The sequence below is a fragment of the Cupressus sempervirens genome, chromosome 3, assembly GCF_028749045.1.
Source record: "Cupressus sempervirens isolate cs-2001-9-10 chromosome 3, ASM2874904v1, whole genome shotgun sequence".
Classification (NCBI taxonomy): domain Eukaryota; kingdom Viridiplantae; phylum Streptophyta; class Pinopsida; order Cupressales; family Cupressaceae; genus Cupressus; species Cupressus sempervirens.
The window spans coordinates 584,643,743-584,671,092 of record NC_143120.1 but is presented as its reverse complement, the minus strand read 5'-3'; the positions used below and the strand labels follow the sequence as shown (position 1 = coordinate 584,671,092).

At 35.5% G+C, this 27,350-nt stretch overlaps 1 protein-coding gene across 1 annotated transcript in view; it reads left to right on the top strand.

Moving 5' to 3' along the window:
- The window catches only part of LOC149567783 (26S rRNA (cytosine-C(5))-methyltransferase NOP2B-like), a 38,610-nt gene extending 14,008 nt beyond the window's left edge, over positions 1 to 24,602 (top strand). The window contains exons 10-17 of the mRNA XM_089821032.1: positions 17,549 to 17,658; positions 17,874 to 17,942; positions 18,072 to 18,146; positions 19,108 to 19,200; positions 19,337 to 19,416; positions 21,560 to 21,659; positions 23,672 to 23,928; positions 24,048 to 24,602. Coding sequence (XP_089677158.1) covers positions 17,549 to 17,658; positions 17,874 to 17,942; positions 18,072 to 18,146; positions 19,108 to 19,200; positions 19,337 to 19,416; positions 21,560 to 21,659; positions 23,672 to 23,928; positions 24,048 to 24,108 — 845 coding nt within the window. The 3' untranslated portion in view covers positions 24,109 to 24,602. The remainder of the gene's footprint in view (positions 1 to 17,548; positions 17,659 to 17,873; positions 17,943 to 18,071; positions 18,147 to 19,107; positions 19,201 to 19,336; positions 19,417 to 21,559; positions 21,660 to 23,671; positions 23,929 to 24,047) is intronic.
- The last annotated feature ends 2,748 nt before the right edge of the window (positions 24,603 to 27,350 follow it).

Here is a 27,350-nt window from a genome sequence, read left to right as displayed (position 1 = left end):
TGTGTGTTTTGTTTACTCCCTCTTGATCATATTTTCCTGTTTCTTGCTTTTGTTTCTTTTCATTGTTTTTTTTTTTTTGTGGAGATACAATTTGATCTTTTGACATTCCCATCTTCTCAAGGATATAACCAGACTGTCTCTTAAGCATCTTTGCCATTTTATTATCTTGGTGTTGGTGTGAAACATCAGCTATCTCCTTAAAGATTTCATCCTATTGTTGTAATTCTTCATCTTCTTCCTCTTCAACCTGTGTCATTTCACACTGATACTCTTGATCAGCTTCACGGATTTGGAAGATAAAGTTCTCATCTTCTCTTTTAGGAGTATTGTGATTTGAAGTGGTTCCTTTATTATAATTTATTTGCCTGTTAACTCTTTCATGGAAGTTTCTACACCCTGAAAAAATCATGTTTGGTGCTTTGTTTTTGTTCTTCCTTTGCTTCTTGTCGAAGCTTAATTGAGTTAGATTATTCTGTCCTTTATTTACTGATCTTTGTAAAATTTCTGCAAATTCTATGACTGAATGTAGACTAGATCTGATATTCTCTCTCCTTTCTATTTGCTGAGAATAACTTCAAAGTATTGCCTTCAATTGAATTAGAAATATAATTCAGAATTCTGTCTTTTAATTCTGCAATACAAATGTGGGCATTATTGACTAAGGAGCAGACTTGTCTTTGTTCTTGTGTGTTCTTAGACTTCAACCTTACCCTCTATAAATATATAAATCAAGGGACATGTTCTTAGAAATGACATCTCTTCCAAAGTCCATTGATGCCTAACCTCTAGAAGTCGGCGACTTTCCAAGAATTAAATGAGTTTAACACAAACATAAACTAAGGAGTTTAAATTAGTTTTAAACTATGACACAAGGATAGACGCTGATGTCTTAAGGAGAACAAGGCAAGGACTTAAATCGATATTTATTCATGCCATATCAGATCAAATCGATTTGTTATCAGATTAGTATGGTTACGAGTTACATAATTAACACTCCCTCTTAACTTGATAATCATACTGAGAGATATCATATCTAGCAACATCAATAAAGATGAACAAGCAAGAATTGATACTCTATATCTATCTAAATCCTTTTAGCATGTGGTATCATAGAATACATGATACAATGTCATATTACTAAATCTGTAATATGACAAATCACTGCTACTAATGATAAAAGTATTGCAAAGAATACAATGTATAGGATAAATCTGAAGAGTTATTTAAGTTCTTTATTTATCCAAGTTGTGACTCATAGATACTGGTATTCCTAAATCACAACATGATCCTGAGTTTAAGATCTACTAGAATACAGGATAAACCCCAAAGAATAATAAAATTCTTCCTTTATCCAATTTGTGACTTAAAGACATAACAATGTCTACATCACAATATGATCTTAAACTCACCTAGATCTTACAGTAGAACTCTATTGTTCAGCATATTATCTAAGAGATCGTCATCACATAATTTTTGTTATACAAGTGTTCATTATCTCTGAGATCGTCACCTCTTAAATAATGAACACAAATGGTGGAGCCCATAACAGTGAATAGCCTGAAAAAAATTATTCTATTAATAATATAAAGAATACAAATGGATTACAATTCAACCATACCAAGTCTTCTTCTGAAGTGGTCTATCTTCACTCTAGATAGAGGTTTGGTGAGTATGTTTGCTGTTTGATTTGCAGTGCAAATGTATTCTAATTTTATAGAATTCCTGTCTACCATATCTCTTACATAATGATAAGGAATTTCAATATGCTTGGACCTGTCATCAAAAACTAGATTCACCGAAAGCTTGATGGAGCTCTAATTATCACAATGAATAATCGTAGGATTCATGGCTTGCCCAAATAATCCTACAAGTGACTTCCTTAGCCAAACTGCTTCTGAAGAGGCCATTGCTACTGCAATGTATTCGGCTTCCGTGGAGCTTTGAGTTATTGAAGACTGTGTTCTGCATATCCAAGATATCATTGCTGATCCTAAACTAAAACAACATCTTGAATTACTTTTCCTATATTTAACACTTCCACCCCAATTTGAGTTAGTGAATCCATGTAAATCCAAGCCAACCTTCTCATATTTGAGTCCAAAATTAAGAGTGCCTTGTATCTCATAATGTGTTTAACTGCAACTAGCTGAATCTCCTTTGGCTTACACATAAACTGGCTTAAGGCATTAACAACATAGCAAATATCAGGTCTTGTATTTACTAAGTACATAAGGGACCCAATCATCTGTTTGTAGAGACTAGAATATATGGAAGGTGATTTTGTTGCTGCTTCTTTTAAGTTTATGTAGATTAGTCTCCATTGGAGAAGACATAGACTTGCAATTCCACATTCCAAATCTCTTCAAAATGTCTGATGTGTACTTCCCTTGGTTAAGTATGATACTGTCAGAATTTTGCCATACTTCCAGTCCTAGGAAGTAATGAAGGAGTCCCAAGTCTTTCATCTCGAACTCTCTAATTAGATCTTTCTTGCATTGATCTATAAGATGATCATCACCTGTTATTAGTAAATCATCAACATAAAGTATCAGAATTACCATATCATTTTTATATCTTTTATAATATAAATTTGGATCAGCTTCATTCTTGGAGAATCTTAAGCTGGTGAGATACTTATCAATTCTTTCATACCAAGCCCTTGGGGCCTGTTTAAGCCCATAGAGAGCTTTCTTGAGCTTGCAAACAAAAATGTTAGGATCATGAGTTTCAAATCCTTTAGGTTGCTCCAAATATACTTCTTCTGCAATCTTTCCATTTAGAAATACTGTTTTTACATCCATTTGATAAACTTTCCATCCCTTCGATGTTGCAATTACTAGGACTGCTCTTACGGAGGTATACTTGGCGATAGGAGCAAAAGTTTCTTCATAATCAATCCCTTCTTTTTGAGAAAATCCACTAGCTACAAATCTGGCTTTTTATATTTCTCAATGCTACCGTCAGCAACATACTTTATTTTAAATAACCACTTGGAAGAAACAACAAATTTTCCTTTAGATCTTGGAACAATTTCCCAAACATCATTCCTTATAATAGATTGGCATTCTTCTGTCATAGCTTCTTTCCAGGCTGTATGTTTAATAGCATCTGAAGGATTGGTTGGTTCTGTTTTGGACAAATCATTCATGTTTGCTGTAGAACTAGAAAATCTTTTAGGGCTTTTGCTTTCTTTGACTGTTCCTGAAGGTGCATCAAAGTCTTGTGCTTCCTCTACTGTTTTTAATGGCCCAAAGTGGTCTGTTCTTTGAATTTTGATTTTCTCCAAGATTTAGATTTTGAGTTTCATCTTCAATTTCTTCTGTGTTCTCCCGTTGAGACTTAGACTCACTATTGCTTTCGGAACTAGGTAAAGGAGAAGGTTTTTCAGAACTTAGGGCTCTTTTGAATGCTAGATCTTCTTCAAAAATTACATCCCTACTTTTCTGTCCAGGTATAAAAATCCTATATGCCTTAGTTGTTTCACTATACCTATTAAAATACCTTTCCTCCTAGAGGGTTCTAACTTGGTTATCTTTTCTTTTGGAACATGGATATATACGGGGCACCCAAAAATCCTAAGATGACTTATATTGGGTTTAACCTTAGTAAAGACTTTTCAGGAGTTTTATCTCTAAGGTAAGAGTGAGGGCTTCGATTTTGAATATAGACAGCAGTACAAGAGGCTTTTGCCCAAAGATAATATTGTAGATTTTGATCAAATATCATAGCTCTAGCAAGTTCTTTAACTGTTCTATTCTTTCTTTTTGCTACCTTGTTTTGTTCTGTATTATAAGGAACGGTTTACTCGCTCTTAATTCTTGTTTCTTTACAAAACCTTTTAAACAAATCTGAGGTGTATTCTCCTCCATTATTAGTTCTAAGAGTTTTAATTTTATGTCCTGATAAGTTTTTAGTTAATGTTTTGAATTCTTCAAATCTCTTTAGGATTTCTTCTGATTCTTTGCACTTTAAGAAGTAAATCCATGTTTTCCTAGAGAAGTCATCTATGAACAAAATATAGTACCAAGATCCTTCAAGAGAAGGAACAGACATAGGTCCACATAAATTTGAATGAATTAATTCCAAAATATTATTTGTTTTTCTAGTGCTATCATGAAATGGACTTTTGGTGTTTTTACTCAGTGCACACCCTTTGCATATGCCTGAGTGGTCTTTATTTAGTTTAGGTAGACCAGTAACCATCTTCTCCACAGTTGATAAGGTTTTGAAATTTAGATGCCCTGATCTTCTGTGCCATATTTCATTTATGTCTCCACCTTCATGAATTAAGACTTGAATAGGTCGACTTGATTTTGAATTCAATTCATACAAATATCCTTGTCTCTGACCAATCAACTTTGCTTTCTTGATTGAAGAGTTCTTTGCCTAGGTTATTACATTACCGTCCACGAATGCAACATTATGCCCATCATCTTCAAGTGCTGTAATTGAGATTAGATTTCTTTTTATTCCTGGTACACAGAGTACACCTTTGAGAAGAAGAGAATTTCCTGATTATAGTTTCAAGATGTAGTTTCCAATTCCTTCGACGAAATGTGTTGAATTATCACCAATGATAACTTCGGCATTAACCTTTTCTGAAATAGAGTCTAGTGCTTCTTTGTATCCTGTTATATGTCTAGACGATCCACTATCAATTACCCATGCTTTACTTGAGATTTCATTTGATAGTGATGAATATAATACACGATTCTCGGGATCATAGTTATCTTCTTCCCTAGTAACATTTGTACAGTTTGCTTGTTGTTTAGAATTTTCAGGTTAACTAGATTTATAGTGTCCAAACTTTGCACATCTGAAACACTTTATCTTGGATAGATCTTTCTTGGGTTTTCCATTCTTTTGATTTCCCTTTTTCTTCTTGAAATGCTTCTTCTTGCCCTTATAGGAGTTTGTATTAAGAACATGAAGTTTTTCATCGTCTATTTTCAGTTTCCCTTCTTTCTTTAATTTTTTGGATTCTTCTTGAAGACAATCCGTCGTAACTCTGTTGAAGTTAGGAAGTTTATCTCTGACACTTATGCCTTGTGCAAAAGTTTCCCACGGATCTGGTAATCCATCTATAGCCATTAGTGTTAGTTCCGTGTCATTAATAATGGTTCCTACACTTGACAATTTATCTCTAATACTGGCAACCCTTAGGAAGTAAGAATTCATTGATTCTCCTTTCTTTATTTGTATGTGATTTAGTTGCCTTTTCAGTGCGAGAACCCTAGTTGCATTGTTGACCTCATATGCATTCATCATATCAAATGTTGTTTGATGTTTTGTAAGCATGGGTACGATATCATTTTTTACTCCATCTAATATGATTTGAATGGCTTTCCTATTTCCTTTGCTCCAGTTAGATTTATGAGGTTCAACTGGAGGTTGTTTGGATGGTTTATCAACAAATTTTTTTACATCATTCTCTTCAAGAATCATCATGATTCTGAATTTTCAAGCATCGAAGTGTTCTTTCCCATCAAATCTGTCCACGGGTCTGATTGTGTATGCCATTGAAGATAGGAGGTAGTTGCTAGTTATATATAGTCTGATTACTAAATTTTGTAGAGCCTAGGTTCGACTACTAGAGTTCTGATACAATGTAAGGTTTCTGAAATTTCTATGACTGAATATAGACTAGATTTGATCTTCTTCCTCTCCTTTCTATTTGCTGAGAATAACTTCAAAGCATTGCCTTCAATTGAATTAGAAATATTATTCAGAATTCTGTCTTTTAATTCTGCAATACAAATGTGGGCAGTATTGACTAAGGAGCAGACTTGTCTTTGTTCTTGTGTGTTCTTAGACTTCAACCTTACCCTCTATAAATATGTAAATCAAGGGACATGTCCTTAGAAAGGACATGTCTCTTCCAGAGTCCATTTATGGCTAACCTCTAGAAGTTGGCGACTTTCCAAGAATTAAATGAGTTCAACACAAACATAAACTAAGGAGTTTAAATTAGTTTTAAACTATTACACAAGGATAGATGCAGATGTCTTAAGGAGAAGAAGGCAAGGACTTAAATCAATATTTGTTCATGCCATATCAGATCAAATTGATCTGTTATCAGATTACATGTTACAAAATTAACAATCTTCTTCCCCACATATACTTCAGGGATAAATTTCTCTGTCCTTTCTCTTTTTCTATACAAATCAATTGATCATTCATGAAATAATATATTTATCATAGAGTTCTATCCTCTTCAAGGGAAATGTAAATAAATGTCTTGGGTTTTGTCCTCAACAGAGTATAAATCACAGAAAATTCTTATTTGAAACAAAGATTTTTGAAGGTATATAAATTTGATACAAATGAGAACTTAAAGAAAAGTTAGAACCCCTTTTATATCAGATGTGAATGCTTTAAAAATCTGAATTATATCAATTACTAAAATGCTTCAATAAACTAATAAATATTGACTTCTTATGCTGGTCTGAAATCAGAAACTCTTAAGGTTTATTTTGCAACTCTTCCATAGTAGAGTCGCCAATTTGTTGGTTCCCAAATCCACAGATTGGAATCCTATGAACCTTGCCAATTCAATGCTGGGATATTCAATTTTATTATGGCCAACTTGACAAGACTTGACCAGGATGATCTTTGTCTTCTGCACTTCTACCTCTGCAGGACCAAGGTGGGTACACCTACTCCTAAGCCAATTTCCTAGGCATTAGGCTTTTTGTTGCAGGTTGTTTTTATCACAAATGCAATAGAAATCTTCTTCTTCAAATGGCAAGAATCTAAAGAATCCTCAAAATGCATCAAAGTAAATAAATATTTAAAAGTGCTTGAAAATATGTTCTCTTCAAAACTTTTAATAATGACTTCATAATATAAATGCTTCGTATGATATCATTTTAAATATCCATTTTTTGAAAATTGAAATGCTTTTATGGAATTTAAGAGATAAAAAAATTTGTAAATGTATTGAGGAATTATAGATATGAACCACTACTTTCAACAGCAAAACAGATGATAATCCTCTAATGAATTTCAGAATCAGTGCCTTATTATTTGGGCAACGGAGTCTATTTTAATGCAGACTTTTATAGGCCACTTCATAGGAGAATGAATATATATATATATATCATCAATTATTCAACCTTTCTGAACGTAGAATACTTAATCATGTACGTAATTTGATGCTAGATGAGTGGATTTTAACTTCTCTGGTAGGAAGACCAATCAAACAAAGATGGAGGATTACACTTACCTCTCTCTCAGTCTCTGATTATAAAACATTAAATACTGTGAGTAAATCTGTCATACCAGACTTGGAACAATCCACCAATCCACCAATTGCTTTAGTGACCGTAAAGGATGAAAATTGTCTGCAGCTTTATAACGACACTCCCAGTGAATGAGAACAATATATTTTGTAGTTCATAAGAATATATGTGTATACTTTTGGCAATGATTCTATCTCTAAATCAGATTATAAAATCCATTCTTTTCCTCTAAAATAATGTTTCTTTCCGTCTTTGTCTTGCTCTTATCAATATATCATATCATATCATATGTTATATGTTGTCCTTTGTTTGTTCTGAGTATCTATATTTATATGTATTCAAAAAGGTGCTAAACCAAATTTGAACCAATGCATTGCTTCAAATTCCCTAATCCGGTTGCATATTAGAATATTATAGCGTTTTTTTAATGGTCATCTTAGTTAGTCTTTAGTTTATTATGCAGTTTCTATTTTTGTCTTTAGAAGGAGTTTTCAGCTCTTCTATTTAATACAACTACAACAGCATCGATTTACTATAAGATGGTATCAGAGCTGGTCAATGGGATTTTATAAAACTTGACGATTTTATTAATAAAATTTCAAGCCTCTTTTGGTCTGGAAATTTTCATAGAAATTTGTTTTTTGATTTTCTAGAAATAAAAATCGTAAGAGGTATTTTATGGAACTTTTGTGGTTCGCCTTCGAGGATTTTTGCTGGAGATTGCAAGCCTGGTTGAGTGTCTTGATCCCACGATTTCTTGGTTGTAGGAAAAATCTATGATTTTATAGAGTTGCATGTACTTGCATGTTTGTTGCATGTACTTGTATGTGCTGGTTTACCATGCAAAGTCTGGTGTCAGCTTAAGAATTTATGGCGGTTTTCGTAAATTTCTCTCTTAAAAATTTTTTTTTGATGGGTTATAATTTTTTCTCTTAAAATTTTTTGATGGGTTTTCATAATTTTATCCTCGGAAAGTTTTTTGATTCTGTAATTTGCAAAGTGTTGCGTGGGATTCCTTGTCGAGTTTTTAAGTTTTTCCTCAAAAATTATCCTTTGGGTTTTTGTTTTTTTCCTAAAAAACAAAGCTTTGTATTGTTTGGTTTTGAAGAAGGGGACACCCTTCTCTGTTCTTTTATGGACGAATTTTGGCTTTTTGGTCATTTACATTTTGTAGATCTAGGGAGGGTCTCAACAGTAGCAAAATGTTTTGTAGAGTTTGTGACCAAAAGACCACAATTAGACAATGACCAATAAAGGAGGGTATTAGAATATTATAATGTTTCTTTAATGGTCATCTTAGTTAGTCCTTAGTTTATTAAGTAATTTCTAATTTCGTTTTTAGTTCACGATTGTTTCTTTTAGAAACATTGTGTTTGTAAATCTATATAAGGAGTTTTCAGCTCCTCTGTTTAATACAACTAGAGCAACATCGATTTACCATAGCATTGAAATTGCTTAATTACATATCATAACTTCAATTGCTTAAAACATATAATAATTTGTTGTGGCCAGCAACCGATTTTTCTCTTCTCTCATTTAAGATGGTAATTAATTATAATTGAAGCAGAAAACTATTACAATAATAGATAGTCGTCTATTATTAGTTAATGTTTATCTATTGTAAATATCTAATTAGCTTTCGCTTATTTAGCTTTCTTTGTTAGAATAGAATGTTTCTATTCTTTACGATCGTTTCCTAAGGAAACATTGCTTTATTCTTTTGTATAAATTGACCTTTTGGTCTTTGTTAATAACAAGCAAGTATTTACCAATTGCTTCCGTAATATGGTATCAGAGCAAGGGTTTTTAAATATTTTCGAAAATTATAATTTCCTTTTTGAAATTATCAGACGTTATTTTCGAAATTATTTGTTGGGAATATTTGCTTTGAACTAGGGTTTGTCTATTTTTGTTTTCGAAGAACAAATCACACCTATACACAACAGAGGCTGCTGCTTTTCCATGGTCGTGCTCTGAAGCAAACTCTTGTGTTTTTGAGACGTTTTTAATAGCCACGTTTTTTTGTCATTTTCCTAAAAAAGTGCCTGAAACACCATTTTTTGGTGTCTATTTCTTCATAATCTATGAAGTTTTGGCAGGAAACCAATCTTTATAGAAGAAATCGGCCATTTTTCTGTCTACAAATGTTTTTTTCTGCCTTTTTTTTGCCTCCATCTTTGTTGACTAGGGTGTTTTTTGAAACCCTAATTTTTGGGTTTGAAAAATTATTTTGATTTTAGATTCTTGGTGGGTTTTTTGAGAGCTCAATTGGGTTGTCGTCCGTTTTTCTAGGTGCCTCGATTTTTGTGCTTCAATTTTTGAGCCAACAAATCCAAAAAACCACAGCATATTCCTTTTGGGTTTTTCAAGCTCTTTTTGGGTCACTCTTTGAATTTTTTGGGTCTTCCATTTTTTGCCTCGAAGAATGTGCCTTTATACATTTTCACTTTTTTCATTGAACAACGTGCCATGGCATCTCTGACAAACATCATGCTCGAGCACAACTCCAAATTCAATGGTCAAAATTATGGCACTTGGAAGCAGCGAATCATCGCAATTTTTGAATATCGGAATACCGATCTACTTGTTTTGGGTGTTACAAAGTGTTCGACTTCTTCGGGTCCTGATCAGGATACATAGGATCTGAATAATCGGAAGGCAGTGATGCTTCTCAAATTATCCGTGGCTGATGATCAACTTTCTCAAATTCCATTTGGCATGACAGTTGTTGAGATTTGGACACATCTCAAAGGTCTTCATGAGACTTCTGACAAAAGTAGAGTCGTCTTTCTGAAAAACACTCTGTATTCTATTGTCATGGATGAGCGCAAATCGCTCCAGGCACATCTGAATCGGATTCAAGAAGTCCATGATCAGTTACTTGCCATCGGTTGCAAGATGGAGGAAGAGGATATTGTGGTTATCACTCTTCAGAGTTTACCAAAATCCTATGAGCATTTTATCAACACTCTTAACATCACATCTTCTTGTATTGATTTGAAGTTCACTGATCTTTGCACCTTGCTGCTTCAGCAAGATTGGTGGAAACAATAGTTTAGTAGCAGCTCCAGTTCTACTTCCATAGAGCAATCCTTTGCTGCGAAATCTTTTCAGAAGGATAAAGGCAAGTTTCCACAGCCATCTCAATAGAAATCTTCTGATTCAACATCAAATGGTTCCCGAAAAAAGAACATTCAATACAACTACTGCCACAAATTTGGACACATGAAGGTTGAATGTTGGAAACGCTTAGTTGCACAATCTAAGCAATCAAGTTCGCAGCCCAAAGCAAACAGTGCAAAGCACACTGAGCGGGCGGAATCTACCTTGTACTCCTTCATGGTTAAAAGACCTGTAGATCATGTGAAGTCGTTTGCTTGGTACATTGATTTAGATGCCTCTCGTCATTTCACTCACCGCAGAGACTGGTTTACTGACTACCGACCTTATTCCAACTTTGTTATTTTTGGTGGCAGAGAAGAGTACACGGTTGTTGGCAAAGACAACATTCAGATTCAGTCATGGGAGGAATCTCATATTGCTCGATGTGTACTACGTTCAGGGATGGAACTAAATCTACTCTCAGTCAGTCAGTTGCTGCGACATTCTCCACACTTGGCAGTCACCTTCAGTTCGCATCAGTGCACCATCATTGATTGGGTGACTAAGTGAACTGTTGCAGTGGGTCTTGAGGATCATGGTCTTTTCAGACTTACCGATTCTAGTGATTCTTAGGACAGCTATGGCTGCTCGGCGGTCTTCTTTTAGCACACTTTGGCATCAGTGATATAGGCACTTAAATGTGCATTATCTCCCACAGCTTGCTCGGGATGAACTTGTTCTTGGATTGCCAGAGATTCAAACCCAACAACTTGGAGTTTGTGATGCATGCTAGGTTGGGAAGTAACATCGCACACCTTTCACCATTGGTGATTCATGATGCGCTTCTCAGGTACTTCAACTTGTTCATGCTGATATTTGCGACCTTATGACCGCTCCTTCTATTCTTGGGTCGAGGTATTTTCTGTTGTTTGTTGATGATTTCAGTAGAAAAATATGGGTGTATTTCCTTAAAAAGAAATTAGATGCATTTCTTGTATTTCAAAAATTTAAACCTTTAGTTGAAAAAGAGTCTGAGAAATCTATTATTACTCTTAGATTAGTCAATGGGGGGGAATTTTGTTCTAATGTTTTCTCTAGCTTTTTGGATACACATGGCATCAAATGCTAGTTAACTACACCCCACACGCCACAACAGAATAGTGTAGTTGAATGTCGAAACAAAACAATCACTGAGATGGCTTGATCCATGCTTGAACACAGACATGTTTCGAAGAAGTTTTGGGCCGAAGTAGTTAACATTGCAGTTTACCTGTCGAACCAATCACCTACAGTGGCGGTCAAAGGTAAAACTCCAAAAGAGGCTTGGTTAGGTCACAAGGCTAGAATCAGTTACTTGAAGGTTTTTGGTTCCCTTGCTTTTGTTTCGATCCCTGATGTGTCACGCACCAAGTTGGATGCCAAGAGTTAGAAACTCATGCTTGCTGGATGCTACAGTGTTCACTAAGCCTACCGCCTGATCGATGTTGAGACATCTCGTCTCATCTACAGTTGAGATGTAGTCTTTGATGAGTAGCGAGGACCATTCATGTCTGTTTCTTCTGTTCCTGATCCAACAGACCAGCCTATGATGGCTCATGATTTGGGAATTCGGCTTCCATTAGGTCCACTTGATGGGAGGGCTCCAGTAGCTCCTACAGCTTCAGTTATACCAGTGATACCTATATAGACACCTTTGGTTTCTCCAACACTATTTGAATAATCCACAGGCTCGAGGAGCTTACAAATACCTGCGTTCATATTTCTTGTTGCCATTTTGAAAAATAAACGCCCATGTATAAAAGAAACAATGACAGGGTTGAGTTCATCTCTCTGTTTCGTTTTTATTTTTCTTATAGGGTATAATCCCAACATAAAGACATTATTCTGTCATGAAAATGAGGACTTGCATGTCTTCTTCATTGGCTGGATCTCTTGTGATCTTTTAATCATCCCATTAGAGGACACATTATTAAGCTTAACTCCAACAATCATGAGTGTAAAATCTTATGCCACTTTTTCTATAAAAATTTGTAGAAGCTTCCTTATTTTTAGCCAAGTGTTTTGGTGATTCGACCTCAAGAAGAGATGCCATAGGTTCGGAAAAGGCTTCGTTTGGTTGCATCTGAAATTGTCTTTTAATCTCAGATGATTTAGTAGTTTGCATAGACACTCTATAAGAATCAACATCTCACTGGAGCTTGTGTGGTGTTTTGACAAATTCCAATTTGTTTGTTGGACTTCAACATCTTGCACACCTTAATCAAATAGTCCCAAACAATCCTTTGCACTGCGTCGAACAACAACTACAAGGCCTTCACCATCTCTTACATTGTTGGCATTTTTCTGTTCTTTCAATCCCATTGATAAAAAAACTTTTTCATCATAAATGATTGTCCTTTGTCCATAATGGTGCCTTCCTCGTTAGGCCTTTGTTTTAAAACTTTCCAAGTATTTATGTACTAGACTTAATGTCAAATGCTTGGGAATGCAATATGAATTCCTGGCATCATTATCTACAAGATGAAAACAAGAATAAATTAGACAGAGTAAGTTGAAATGCTTGAATGTTAAAACTAATGAATATGATAAGTTGAAATGCTTGAATGTTAAAATTAATGAATATGGTGACATTTTTAGAATTGCCTTATAATGAATAATGATTTATGTGAAGATTAAGAATTACTTGGCTATAAAACCGTGACTTCGGGATACAGGAGAATACTTATCTTGGCTAGTTATTTGGAAAGACCATTAAATCTTTGTCCTAAAATAGGTATGTAAATAAAATAAAATATCAAGTACAGGATAAGAGATTTAGAGAGGGTGTTCAAATAAAGGCCCTAATTGGCAAAAAACAAGGCTCCATCATGTTGTGCCTTATGAACCATTTATTATAAAGCCCCCTTAATTTCATCAATTTATAAGCATGAGAAAGTTTTCATAACAAATTGAATTTGCGATATTGTTGTCGAGATTCAACTGTGTAGTTTGGGTCAATAAGATGAGAAAGTTTCCATAACAATTCAATTTACGATATTGTTTTCAAGATTCAGCTGTGGAGTTTGAGTCAAACTTATTGACCCATGTTTTCATGAACCTTAGAACCCATCTCTCATGAGAATGATTACAACACTTGGCACTCATTGCATCTAGGTGATGCTCACAGAGTGAAGCATCGAGAGTTCCTAGAGATCACCCATCCTAGTTCTACTACAATTGAAGTGCGCTTAAGCACCAAATTTCCTCAAATTTAAGCCTAAAATGCTTGCTTCCCTATTTGCAAAACTTCAACAAGTGTGTCGTTCATTATAAAGCTCCTTAAGTTGAACAATTGATAAGTAGGAGATGTTTTCAACTACAAGTTAAATTGTGATATTGCTATCAGGATTCAACTATGTAGTTTTTGAGTCAAACTCATTGACCCAAGTTTCATGATTAATAGCTCACAAGAACTCGTCTCTCACGAGGATGAATGGTAGACTTGCACTCATTGCATCTAGGTGATGCTTATAGAGGTGAAGCACTGAGGCTTCGCAGGAGGTCACCTACACCAAAACTACTCTAGCTCAAGCGTGTTTAACCACAAAATTTCCTCCATAGTTAAACCCATGTTTCTTTCAACCCCATTTGCAAAACATTTAGCAAGTGTTATGCATTATGAACCATTCAATTAAAAACCCCTTAAGTTCATGCATTGATATTGCTATCAGGATTCAATTGTGTAGTTCTTAGTCCAACTCATTGACCCATGTTTGATGTGTAGTAGTTTCGAAGAACCCATCTCTCATGAGAATGAATGAAACACTTAGCACTCATTTCATCTAGGTGATGCTCACATGGGTGAAGCACTGAGACTTCCTGGGAGGTCACCCATTCTAGTACTACTCCAGCTCAAGCTTTCCTCCAAGGTTAAGCCTACATTGCTTGCAAGCCCATTTGAACAACATTCAAAAAGTGTTGTGCCTTATAGACAATTCATTAGTAAGCCTCTTATGCTCATCAATTGATAAGTAGGAGATATTTTCTACAATTATGATATTGCCATCGTTATTCATCTTTGTAGCTTTTGAGTCAGCTCATTGACCCATGTTTCATGAGCAGTGGTTCACAAGGTCCTATCTCTCATGAGATTAAATGGTCGAGACTTCCTAGGAGGTCACTCATTCTAGTACTACTCTAACTCAAGCACACTTAACCACAACGTTTCCTCTAAGCTTAAGCCCACATTGCTTGCAACCCCATTTGCAAAACCTTCATCAATTGTTGTGCCTTATGAACCATCACTTATAAATCCCCTTAAGCTCATCATTTGATAAGTACGAAATATTTTCTACAACAATTCATATTGTGATATTGCTATCAGGATTCAACTGTGTATATGTATTGAATCAAATTCATTGAGTCATGTTTCATGAGTTTTGGTTCACAAGAACTCACCTCTAATGAGAATAAATGGACCACTTAGCACTCATTGCATCTAGATGATGCTCGTAGAGGTGAAGCAACGAGACTTCCTAGAGGGTCACCTATCCTAGTACCAGTCCAACTCAAGTGCGCTCAACTATGGAGTTTCCTCCAAGAGTAATCCCACTTTGCTTGTAACTCCATTTGCAAAACCTTTAATAAGTATTGTGCCTTATGAACCATTCATTATAAAGCTCCTTAAGAGCAACATTTTATAAATTGCAGATATTTTTCAGCAAGTCAAATTATGATATTGCTATCAAGATTTAACTGTGTAGTTTTTGAGTCGAACTCATTAATCTATGTTTCATAAGTCATGGTTCAGAAGAGTCCATTTCTCATGAAAACAAATGGAACACTTAGCACTGAGACTAGGTGATGCTCACAAAAGTGAAGTATTGAGACTTCTCAGGAGGTCACCCATGCTGGTACTATTCCAGCTCAAGCGTGTTTAACCATAAAGTTTCCTCCAAGCTCAAGTCCACTTTTGCTTGCAACCCATTTTACAAAGCCTTCAACAAGTTTTGTGCCTTGTGACATTAAAAAGCCTCTTAAGCTCATCCATTGATAAGAGATGTTTTTACAACAAGTCAAATTGTGATATTGCTATCAAGATTCAACCAATGTAGTTTTTCAGTCAAACTCATTGACCCATGTTTCATGAGTAGTGGTTCACAAGAAGCCATCTCTCATGAGAATGAATGCAACACTTAGCACTCATTTCATCTAGATGATGCTCACAGAGGTGAAGCACCTAGACTTCTTGGGAGGTCAACCATTCTAGTACTACTCTAGCTTAAGTGCACTTAATGTGAAGTTTCCTCCAAGGATAAGCCTACATTGCTTGCAAACCCATGTGCAAAACCTTTAGAAAGTGTTGTGCGTTATGAACCATCCATTATAAAGTACCTTAAGCTCATCAATTAATCAGTAGGAGATATTTTCCACAACATGTCAAATTATGATATTGCTATCAGCCTATTAGGATTCATCTTTGTAGTTTTTGAGTTGAACTGATTGACCCATGTTTCATATATAGCAGTTCATGAGGATACAACTCTCATGAGAACAAATGGAACACTCATTGCGTCTAGGTGATGCTCACAAAGGCGAAGCATTGAGATTTCCCAAGACATTACTCATCCCAGTATTGCTCTAGCTTAAGCGTGCTTAAGAACAAAGTTTCCTTTAAGGTTAAGCCCACTTTGCTTGTAACCCCATTCATAGAACCTTCAACAAGTGTTGTGCCTTATGAACCATTAATTACAAAGCTTCTTATGCTCAACAATTGATAAGTAGGAGATAGTGCCTACAACAATTTATTTTTGATATTGTTATTAGGATTCAACTGTGTAGTTTGAGTCAAACTCATTGATCCATGTTTCATGGTTACATGAACTCATCCTTCATGAGAATGAATGGAACATTTAGCATCCATTGCATCTAGGTGATACTCATAGAGGTGAAGCACTTCCCAAGAGGTCACCCATCCTTGTACTACTCCAGCTCAAGCGCACTCAACCTTGGAGTTTTCTTCAAGGTTGCTAAGCCCACTTTGATTGCGACCCCATTTGTGAAAACTTCAACAAGTGTCGTGCGTTATGGAACATTCATTATAAAGCTCTCTAAACTCAACGATTGAGAAATAGGAGATATATTTCATCAAGTCAAATTGTGACATTGGTATTATGATTCAACTGTGTAGTTTTTGAGTTGAACTCGTTGATTCATGTTTCATGAGTAGTGGTTAACAAGATTCTATCTCCCATGAGAATGAATGGAACACTTAGTACTCTCATTGCATCTAACTGATGATCACAGAGGTGAAGCATCAGAACTTCATGGGAGGTCACCTATCCCGTTACTATGAATGCCAATATGCTTTATTGACATGCAAGATACACACTTAGGAATCCCTGTTTCCACATACAGAGTGCCCAGTTCATAGGGGCAATGTAAAAATCCTGACTCAAACCTTAGCTGTCCAAACTGTACTCCATGAATTTTTGTCATTGTTCCAAGTCATCGCGGTCCACATTAGAACAATTTCCAGCCACATAACATCCTCAAAATTCTGTAACAACTCCAATATCAACCCTACTGTCACTTGTACAGCTTAGTAGAGGTGACGCGTTGTAAAAAATCATTGCCAATTTATAAGCCAAAATAAGTTGTCACACTTGGTTGCTTAATACTCTTGGATGAGTTTAAAACAGTACCCCTAAAAGTTTCTCAAAACCTAGTCTTTTGTGTGCATTTTGAGGATTTTGACGAGCATTATGAAGGGTACAGCCAGGTCTGGAATAAACTCTGCGAACTGCACTGAGAACCACATCAAAATCCCAAAACCCACAAGTGAATATCAACTAAAATAACTCCACAATCAACTTTCTTCAAAAATCATCTTTTTCTTTGAAAACTTGAATCCAAACTTTATTATAAAGCTTTGTGTTGAAGCATCCATTGACCAGGATGCTAACAAAAGAAACAGTGTTTTGTCTATTGCAAAGAACATCAGCAATTGTGTCATATGAAAAACATTGGGCTAATGCACACAGCTGATACAGTTCATGGACTTCTAAGAACTGAAAAGGCCCTCTCTTTAGTGTTGCAATTTCAATTAGTGATATTTAAACTATCATGTATTTTCTCATTGCACTGATTTTATTGATTTGAACTTTATATTTATTGAATACCTTATTAAAAATTGCTGTTGTCAATGTCTTTTGATTTATATGCAGGAATGATATATGCCAATGAATTAAAGAAGGAGAGACTCAAATCTCTGACAGGCAATATTCATCGGATGGGCGTGACAAATACGATTGTCTGCAATTATGATGGCAATGAGGTTTTTATTTAATGCTAATGCAATTCTTTCTTTAATTTCAGAATTCAAATGTTTGTATTCCTTTCCATTTGCTCAAGTGACAATTTAGAGGAGTTCTGCAATATGTACTGCTATTCCCAATGCTTTTCCTAGTATTCCATGCCTTAAAAAAATATAATTGTTTGATGTATGAGGCAATAATGCTATAGATATTGACTATGTGCATTTTATTGCAGTTGCCAAAGGTTTTGAGCATGAATTCAATGGACAGGGTGCTTTTAGATGCACCCTGTAGTGGGACTGGTGTGAGTTACTTGAGAAAACGCTTCTAATTGACAGCCTTTCTGAATGTAGTCATATTTGAAAGTTGATCTTATAATATCTGTTCCTAGGTTGTGTGATCTTGTTGAATTTTGTTTCCTGTTTGGTTGCAGGTCATACGAAAAGATGAAAGAGTTAAGACTAACAAGAGTGCTGAGGACACTTCCAAATGTTCATTTTTGCAAAAGGTGCATGGTGCATGCATTCAGAGCACACCTTTAATTTTTGGGATAGACATATGTAGGCACCTATATTGGTGAATATTGTAGTGCTTGATGCCAAAATATTTTGTAGATCCAGTTAATATGTTTTCCTCAGGAAGAATATCACATTTTTCTAAAATTTAGTAATTTTGTTTTAAAAAAGGAATTTCAAATAGCCTATTGTTTTTGAAGACTTATCTGGCTGTAGTTCATTCTACACATGCTTGAACTTGGTCAAATTTAGGAGTAATTTTCACTGTCGACACTATGCCATAAAATCTTCTATCACATTGTAACCCTTGAATCTCTTAGCCAATAAAGATCTCTGAACATATTATAAATCTTATGAATATAGGAATATAGGCAACCTTTACCATTTACATTTATAAAACCATGTGCAACTCTTTGATTTCTTGTAATGTTGATAATCTCTTTCATTCATCTGATAGTATCTTTAAAATGCTTCACAGATAAATTATTATGGGATTAGTATGTTTATGTAGAAAGTGAACAGGTGATTAGGGTTAACATGTTTATTGCTTGCCATTACAACATAAGACAAAAATTTAATTATCCTAGGTTCTTGCTATATTTAGCTTGTTTTTCTAGAACCTTAGTTAATGGTCATTTAGGCTTTTTTATAATTTTAAATTGTATATATTTAGATGTCTTCAATTAGACAACCTTGCTTTTGGTTCACACTATTTTTAGCGTTTGTAAAACTATATTTAAGTGTGTGTTGTTAATACAATCAATTCCATTTTTAATAATTTCACAATAACCATTTGAGCAATACTATCTGTAAATGCCTCATAATTGATGGAAAACATTGTTAATATTAAATTTAATAGTTGTTGCTCATTACCTTATTGGAGAATAGCCACCATTGAAGTTGTAGCTGTTGAAATTGTTTACGTTTTTAGATCTTTTTCTTTGTTGTCTACAGAAACTAATTTTGGCCGCGATTGACATGGTGGATGCAAATTCAAAATCAGGGGGTTATGTGGTATATTCAACATGCTCAATAATGGTTGCAGAGGTATAAAAATCTGGAGATTTGTATTGTGCAATGCTTTTCTGAAAATTTTATATAGCAAAATATTTTGTGGTCTATGCAATTCAGCTTCAATAATTCATACTTATAAATTTATTGTTATCTTCACCTGTTTTTGCAGAATGAGGCAGTCGTGGACTATGCACTTCGTAAGCGTGATGTAAGAGTTGTCCCATGTGGTTTGGACTTTGGCCGTTCTGGGTGGGTGCTCATGTCTCAATTCGTCATAGAGATTCTGTTTTGCAAGATTTTTTTCATAATTTTGGGGTTCTATTCTGGGCCCTGAGCCCAAACCCAAAGTATACCATTTAAACTACTACATACTCAACAATAAACCTGTATAAATAGCTGAAATAGGGTATATAATAGGTCAAACTAGAGACATCTACAATGCGACAAAAGAGGAAGACCATAGAAGCATAACAAGAAAATTGTATAAACAGCCTTGATAAAGAGCCTTGACAGGCTAATCTGGGACTTAGGTAACTGAACAACAAGCGATTCCAGCGCCAAGCTACACAAAAGAACCTGTTATAGCATCCACAGACCTGGCAACCTCCAGTCATGTATTCTTGGACAGTCCCCAACCCTGCCTAGCAAGGGAGGGAATGCCATCTATCGTAAACACAATTCACCCCCACTTTCCCAGACACAGCCACTGAGTGTACGTTCACTTGACCTACATCTTATCCAAACCTTCAAAATGGACAATATTAATGATATCTGCCCTGTGCACCATCCTCTGGAAGTTGTCATTTTCAAGTCTTGGAAGTCTAAGGCTCTTATGACCTCCAATAGGCCCTTATTGTAGGGGACTACAATGTGCTTGATGACCATTCCTAAATCTTGCATGAATTCTGCCTGAGTGCTAACATCTTTGCCAAGTGCTAAAATCTCCGCTCATGGCTTTAATAGCTAGGGTGACTGATGCCTCCTTGCTTTAGATAAAGCTCTGTTCTTTAAACTCATGATCTCCCATACTTCATTTTCCTCACAAACCAAAAGCTCGACTAGGCTCTCATGGATTCTTACATTCTAGACACCTATTTCAAACTTATTCTGGAAATCTACAAGGATGTTCGCACAAGCTCTCAACTGCCCCTTATGTGCTATCCTGTCTTTGCTACACTCAAGCATTGCTATTTGAGAGTATTGAATTATCTTCGGTAGGTGATGATTTGAAAGACCACCCTAGTGTAGCCATTTGTGCAAAGAAACTAGCAATTTGACCTGCTATAAAATCTAACACCGTGTGCAGCCATGAAGATCAAACTCACACCTACCCCTTAATGAAGTCAGTAAGGAGAAACCTGCTCACAAGCAGCATCTGATGCCCAGAAAACAAATGTGGAATAACGATCCAACTCCATCCTTTCACAAATCATTTACTATCCCTTCTGAGGAAGAACAAATTTCTTGAGAGCTTGGCAGATGGTAAACATCCCTTTCCTTCTATCTCTTAATACAGCACAAATATCAGAATAATTACCAATTGCATTTTATGATGAATCTCAAGAGGAATGATCTTTGTTCACTAGCCTAGGTAAATCTTCTCTCTTTGAATGAGGAAATATTTGTCAATTATTTTGCGTGTTTTGTCAGCAATGTCCAACTTAATTTTGCTCCTTGCAACAATGCCTACTATGTTAAATTTCTGGAGGATTGTTTTTTGAGAGCTGTTTTAAGCTGCAAGTGCCTTCCATAATGATTGCCATGGTATGAGCTAAATTTTTTTTTCTGATCCAATATGAGTGGCCTTTCACTCTGTGTCATTATTCTCTGTGTTGCCCAGATTCTTTGAGACCCCCAAGAACCAAGTCACACTATGTATCTCTTAGAACCTGTTCAGCACCAGTCTGGGACAGGTTCCCTTCTGAGGAACTATCAAAATTTAGTCTACATCCTCCAAGTGGAACTTTCTATTTTTTTAAATTTCTGGAGGATTGTTTTTTGAGAGCTGTTTTAAGCTGCAAGTGCCTTCCATGATGATTACCATGGAACCAGCCAAAAAAGTAATTTCTGATCCAATATGAGTGGCCTTTCACTCTGTGTCATTATTCTTTGTGTTGCCCAGATTCTTTGAGGTCCCCAAGAACCAAGTCACACTATGTATCTCTTAGAACCTGTTCAGCATCAGTCTGGGACAGGTTCCCTTCTGAGGAGCTTCAAAATTTAGTCTACATCCTCCAAGTGGAACTTTCTATTTTTTTGTTTCTGGTAATATTTTTATGGGCTCATAATTCTGTTGTATTACATCTCAAATGTTATCAAATTATTATAGACTTATTCTGTTAAAAAGAGGTTATTTAATAATAACCATTAGTCATTAATTTTTTTAAAACAGATTTGTGCGTTACCGCGAGCATCGCTTTCATCCTTCTTTGGAAAAAACTAGGCGTTTCTACCCTCACGTACACAACATGGATGGCTTTTTTGTTGCCAAGGTAACTGTACAAGGTTTACAACATTGTGTTTATTAGATAAGAGTTGAATTTCTTGATTTATTGCTGAATATTCAGAGGTAGCATTGTTTTCTATTTTGTGTTTGCTATATGAGATCCAGATTACTGGTGTGTGGATTCCATATATAAGAAAAGATGTACTATAGTGGATGACATGCTTTTAAATGGAACACAACATTGACCACTTTTGTTGAATGTGACTCTAGATCTATTTGTGATAAGTCTGATCATGGTGTGGGATATTGGTTTAATGATTAGTTGGTTAAATTTGGGGTATTCATTGTAGTTACGAAAAAGCATAGCCAAAGGACAGTTCTAAATTTCTAATGTATGTGGCGTAGATTTGCAAATGAAAGCTGTATAAAATCATATAAAAAAGACAGTCTAATACAAGAATATTTCCAATATGAATGCGAGCAAGAAACAGTGTAAGTTTTTAATAGCCTATGGAATAGTAGTTTTCTGACCAGAGATGCAAAAGATTTATTGAAACAAGAACAAGGCATAACTTAATAGTTTTGTGAATACATGAGTGTGCCTTGGTTTAAAAGAGATTCTGACATGCATTTTCTGATAGTGTAACACATAGAATACTGAAATGGGAGTTAAAAATGCAGAATCTCACTGCAATCAAGAATATAATCGGGACTTCTTTGGTATGTTGTGGATGCATTTGATAAGTAATGATGTGAGGATTATTGCAACATTTGAATATTGACTCCTGCGAAGATAGCATACTTTTGCCATAGATTTTTTAAAACAAGTCACAGAATTTTTTCATAATATCATGAAATTACTTTTCAGAGGATTAGAGAATGAAGATGGGGAAGAGGCATTTGAAATTGGCACGAGAAAGGGTGAATCTTCTAGACCAGTGTTGACAAAGCAATTCAAGTGAAAATTGTAGGAGCTAACACGAAAGAAGAGTATAGGCCAAAAAAGTAATGAAAATTCATCGGCAGCATTTGGATAAATGTGTCAGGAGGTTATTAAGAGTTGAGAGTATTTATAGGAGATCTTAGAAACATCTTTTATTCTCAAATCAAGCTTTTTAAAAAATAAAATTCTATCAAGATTCCTCAAAAAATATTATGATTTGAAAGGTATCCTCGGTCCCTCACTGCTTAAGTAAATTTTTTGGCAAGTACTTTAATTGTAACAGGATATATGCTCGAAAACTATGATAGATATGGCAATCAAGGATCATTATTGTGCATATAAGTTTTCTGTGGAAAGTGATTTAGATTACAAATATCAATCTTGTACAAAGTTAAAACAATTATAGGAATGGTACAATGGGTCATTATCTTTTCATAAGACCTATTTTTCTAGATGCATCAACCAAATTCGTAAGTGTTTTAAATAATCAAACGCATTGTGTCAATTATCTTTCAAAATTCTGAACTGAAGATTCCATGGCTTTACGTGTCATGCCAAAAATATGTCAGTGTCTATTTGTGAAAAGTAGTTGATCTTTCATGGGGCACTCACAGAGATGATATATTACAGATTTTGCCTTCTAGATTTCAATTAATTTTTCTATATCAGCACTGGCTTCTCCCTCCCCCTGCATTCATACCCCCTGCAGTTGCCCGCACTGTCCCCAAATTCAGCCCCCAGTCCCCAAAACTTGTCCATGTACCCCTGTCGCCCATCAGAGAACTCCATGGAACTATGATATAGATTAAAAGCTTTCTGATAGGTACAAGGAAAATTGTAGCCATATCATCTCTTTTGGGCGAAGCAGATGAAAGATCTAATTCATTCCTAAGCAACAAGTTACAAGTTTTAGTTAGTCATAGACAATTAATCATCAATAGCTTTGAAGGTAGTATTGATAAAGACGTGCAAGAGTACTTATTCATGAAAATGATATTTGAATAGCATAATATATATATTTTTCCTCGGGCATAGAACAGACCCTGATTAAAGCTATTCTTTAGGAATTCTCATAGATTTTTGACATATGTTTATTTATTTATAATGTTGCACAGCTTAAAAAAATGAGCAATGGCGTCCGAATTCAAAAAGATGGAGCAGGAGCAGAAGATTTAGGTAATATTGATAATGGAGATGATGTAAAAGAAGCTGTGGAAAATGCTACAACTAAGAGTAAAAAATTAGATAATGCAACTTCTGGAATCAATAAAAGTTTCAAGTCATCTGAGATTAAAATGAAGAAATCAAATGTTAGTCACATTTCAAAAGGGAAAAAGAAATATCCACCCAGAGAGGAAATTTCCAAAGTCAGGTAAATATTCTTATGCAGAAGAAAAGCTTTTGTGACACATTTTATTATTCTTTACACGCCATTGAAATTTGCAATAATGACACTTAGCTAATTTTACTATTTGATGATTTCATGTACAGAGAGGAGAAAAGGGAGGCCTTGAGGAAAGGTAAAACAGGCAAGCAGGAGGAAAGATCCTGATAAAGGAGAACGAGTTGAAGGAATTGTCGAGTAAACTGAATCAGAGACGGAAGACAAGGCAGTTGAAACATGAAAAAACTAGGGAAGAATGTTTCAACATTGAGATACAATCTGTCGTATGGTTGTCATCTTTGGCAAAAGGGGGTCTAAATAACATCTTTTGAAGTGCCATTTTTGTATACTTAGGAAAAGGTGTAATTTTACATAATGGCTTGTTGAGCTGTGTATGATGAATGATCAAACAGTATCCCAATTACTTGCAGCGTAATTTTTTTTGTCCTAGCTGGATAAGGATGTACTAAGGAATTTCATGCAGAGGGTATTGCTATAATATTCCAAGGCAAAGTAATTTGTCACTACATATATTTCCATTTAGGGTTTGACCTAGTCACGGTAGACCTGAATGCTGCACATGGTTGGTAACTTGGTATGTTTAATTTTTGACTATATGACTCTATAATGGCAAATTACCGTGACCATTCAAACATTAGAAATTTAGAGGTATGAATATACTATATAAAGACAATGGTAACTCTAGTAGTTTTTGACAATGTTAGTATGACTATAATGATCTTGGAGAAAATTGAGCTGTATATCACATCATTATGTTACTCACATTTAGATGATACAAAATAGACATTTAAATGCATACTTGATGGTGCCATTCTGCCAGTATGTTCTGAAATTTGAACCCAGGGGACTTCATATGATTTTTTTATGGAACTTGCAGTCACAGATGGAGCCCCTTCAAAGTGGGTGACAGTAATTAATACCCCTAAGTTTCTGCAGTAGCAGCCTTGAATCGCAGTAAAGGATGATGATGAATGGTTTCTTTCCACAAAATTGAATGTAACAGGGACATTAAAAGAAAATATCTCAAATGCTGAAGCAAAAAATTGCATGGATAGAAGTGTTAATGGAACCAGCTAGCTAGCTTGACTGTATATAGTTGCGTCAAGTCAAAGTCGCCAGTCTTCATACTTCTTTGGTGATTTTGGTAATATTCTGGTAATATTCAACCTTTTTATCATTCGTTTAAGAATAGACAATTATGGTAACTAGTTTGTGGAGGTAACAAAATTACTAGCCGACAGGCTATTTTTTTTAGTGGGTGAGGGAATCACATTGGAGATTGCTATGTAGCACGCAATGGAAAATACTTTTTGAAGTGTTGTCGGTAAGAAGAATTCGGTGGACTTTGACCATGTAAGTGTTGTCAGAGCTGGAGGTAGAGCATCTTAGTCCACAAAAGTGGAGCGAGAGTGGAAGCACTATGCTCGACTTCTATTCGGTGGATGACAAAGATGGTGTTTATGGCGATGACATCATTGATGCCTCTTTATCTATTTCTGTCGATGTACGTAGGGGGTGAAATTATACATAAACGATGCGTTAGCAAAAATAATTGGGTGCTTCGCACTCTGATATAGGATGCATCTGAGCTGGTGTTGTCAGAGCTGGAGGTAGAGCATCTTAGTCCACAAAAGTGGAGCCAGAGTGGAAGCACTATGCTCGACTTCTATTCGGTGGATGACAAAGATGGTGTTTATGGTGATGACATCGTTGATGCCTCTCTATTTATTTCTGTCGATGTGCATAGGGGGGTGAAATTATACATAAACGATGCGTTAGCAAAAATGATTGGGTGCTTCGCACTCTGATATAGGATGCATCTGGGCTACTTTAACAAGCGATTTTGTATGCTTCTATTGAAGATCGATTAGTGGACTTGTGAGTCTCATGCACCAATATTTGAAAAAAATTCCATACCAAAATCTTTGCTTCATAAGCAAATTCTAATCAAATGCATGCTTCAAGCGAGCATAATCGAGAAAAAATAAGATTCTCATATGGTTGTAAACCATCTTATACAGGATTCTAGAAAGATTCGCATATTTTGGACAGGTTTAAAGGGGGCGTAAGTGCTGTGCCTAAAATTAATAAGCTTAGGTCAGAGGAAAAAAATAAGTCTGCCTTTGATGACGCCAATTTCCAGACCCCGAAGACAAACAATGCGAACAATAATATAACTGACATTAAATAGAAAATTTTACATAAAATCTTCTAAAGTTCTACTGAAAGCAAACTACCACCTATCGTGCAGGCGCATAGGATGGTTTGTGCAACTTAACTGTCCATCCTTCTGATTTTTTAAGTTTTCATGCCATCTTCTTGCAGGAAAATCAGTCCCCTTTTTTAAATAGAAAAGGGGTACAGCAGTTAAATCTTACAGAATGACATTAGTGCTAATAAACTAATGAAAACTGCTTGATACTAAAGTGGGAAGTTGCAAATATCTTACGATGAGGTTCAACTTCATTAACAATGTGATAGTTGCAGAACGAGCCTAGATTCCAAAACAGGTGAATGTCAAGTGTTGGACGAAATGTTTGAAAGAAACAGAGTCTCATGAGCTTCGATGACTCAAAATCTCTCCCCTTTTCTAAAGTGAAAAATAACTGAAAAATAACCCAGTAGCATTGAAGAGCATTGACGAGCTCCTCCTTTGTCCTTCGTAGGGATTTTTTGGTTATGGAAGAGGTAGATAATTTCTCTGGTTTTGTGGGTTATCAAGTATCTTTTTATTAACTTTTGGGTGCATGCGGCTTTTTTAAGATTTGAGATCCACGTCTACTTGCATGTACTGATGGAGCAGAGGTAATCAGATCTATATGCAATATGAAAGTAAAGAAGACAGGAAGGATGCTGTATGTAGCATCTTAGATGTTCAATGTTTGAGCAACATATGCCATCCTTAATACTACTCATATGGTTGAGCAATGCTGAAAAATCCCTAGAGAATTCCCTGAAATGCTTTCAGCAAGGACCCTGGTTGAAATCTTGAAAAAAATACTGAATATTGAATTAAAGAGTTTTAAAATCAAGAACGATGCAAATTTGCAGGTATCGATATAGCAAATGGACGGAAGGAGAGAGAAGGGTAACATTTTGTTGTGGGGTATGACATTGGAGTATGCATGGGCATTAAAAATATTCCAGAGTTTGGAGGAAATGGATAAGTTTAGCAGGCGGTATGAAAACGAACACATGGTGTATTTAGAATTGAACACTGCGATTGGGGATGCCATGTTGGATTTGCTGTTGTCGCTGGTGCTGGCCTTCATACAGCAGCCGCAAAATATTCAAAAAAAAGTCTAAAAGAGCTGCCAGAAAACTGACAATGTGAAAAATGACGAGTGGGCGATGTAGTACATGTATATCAGCCAATTTGAAATGAAGCT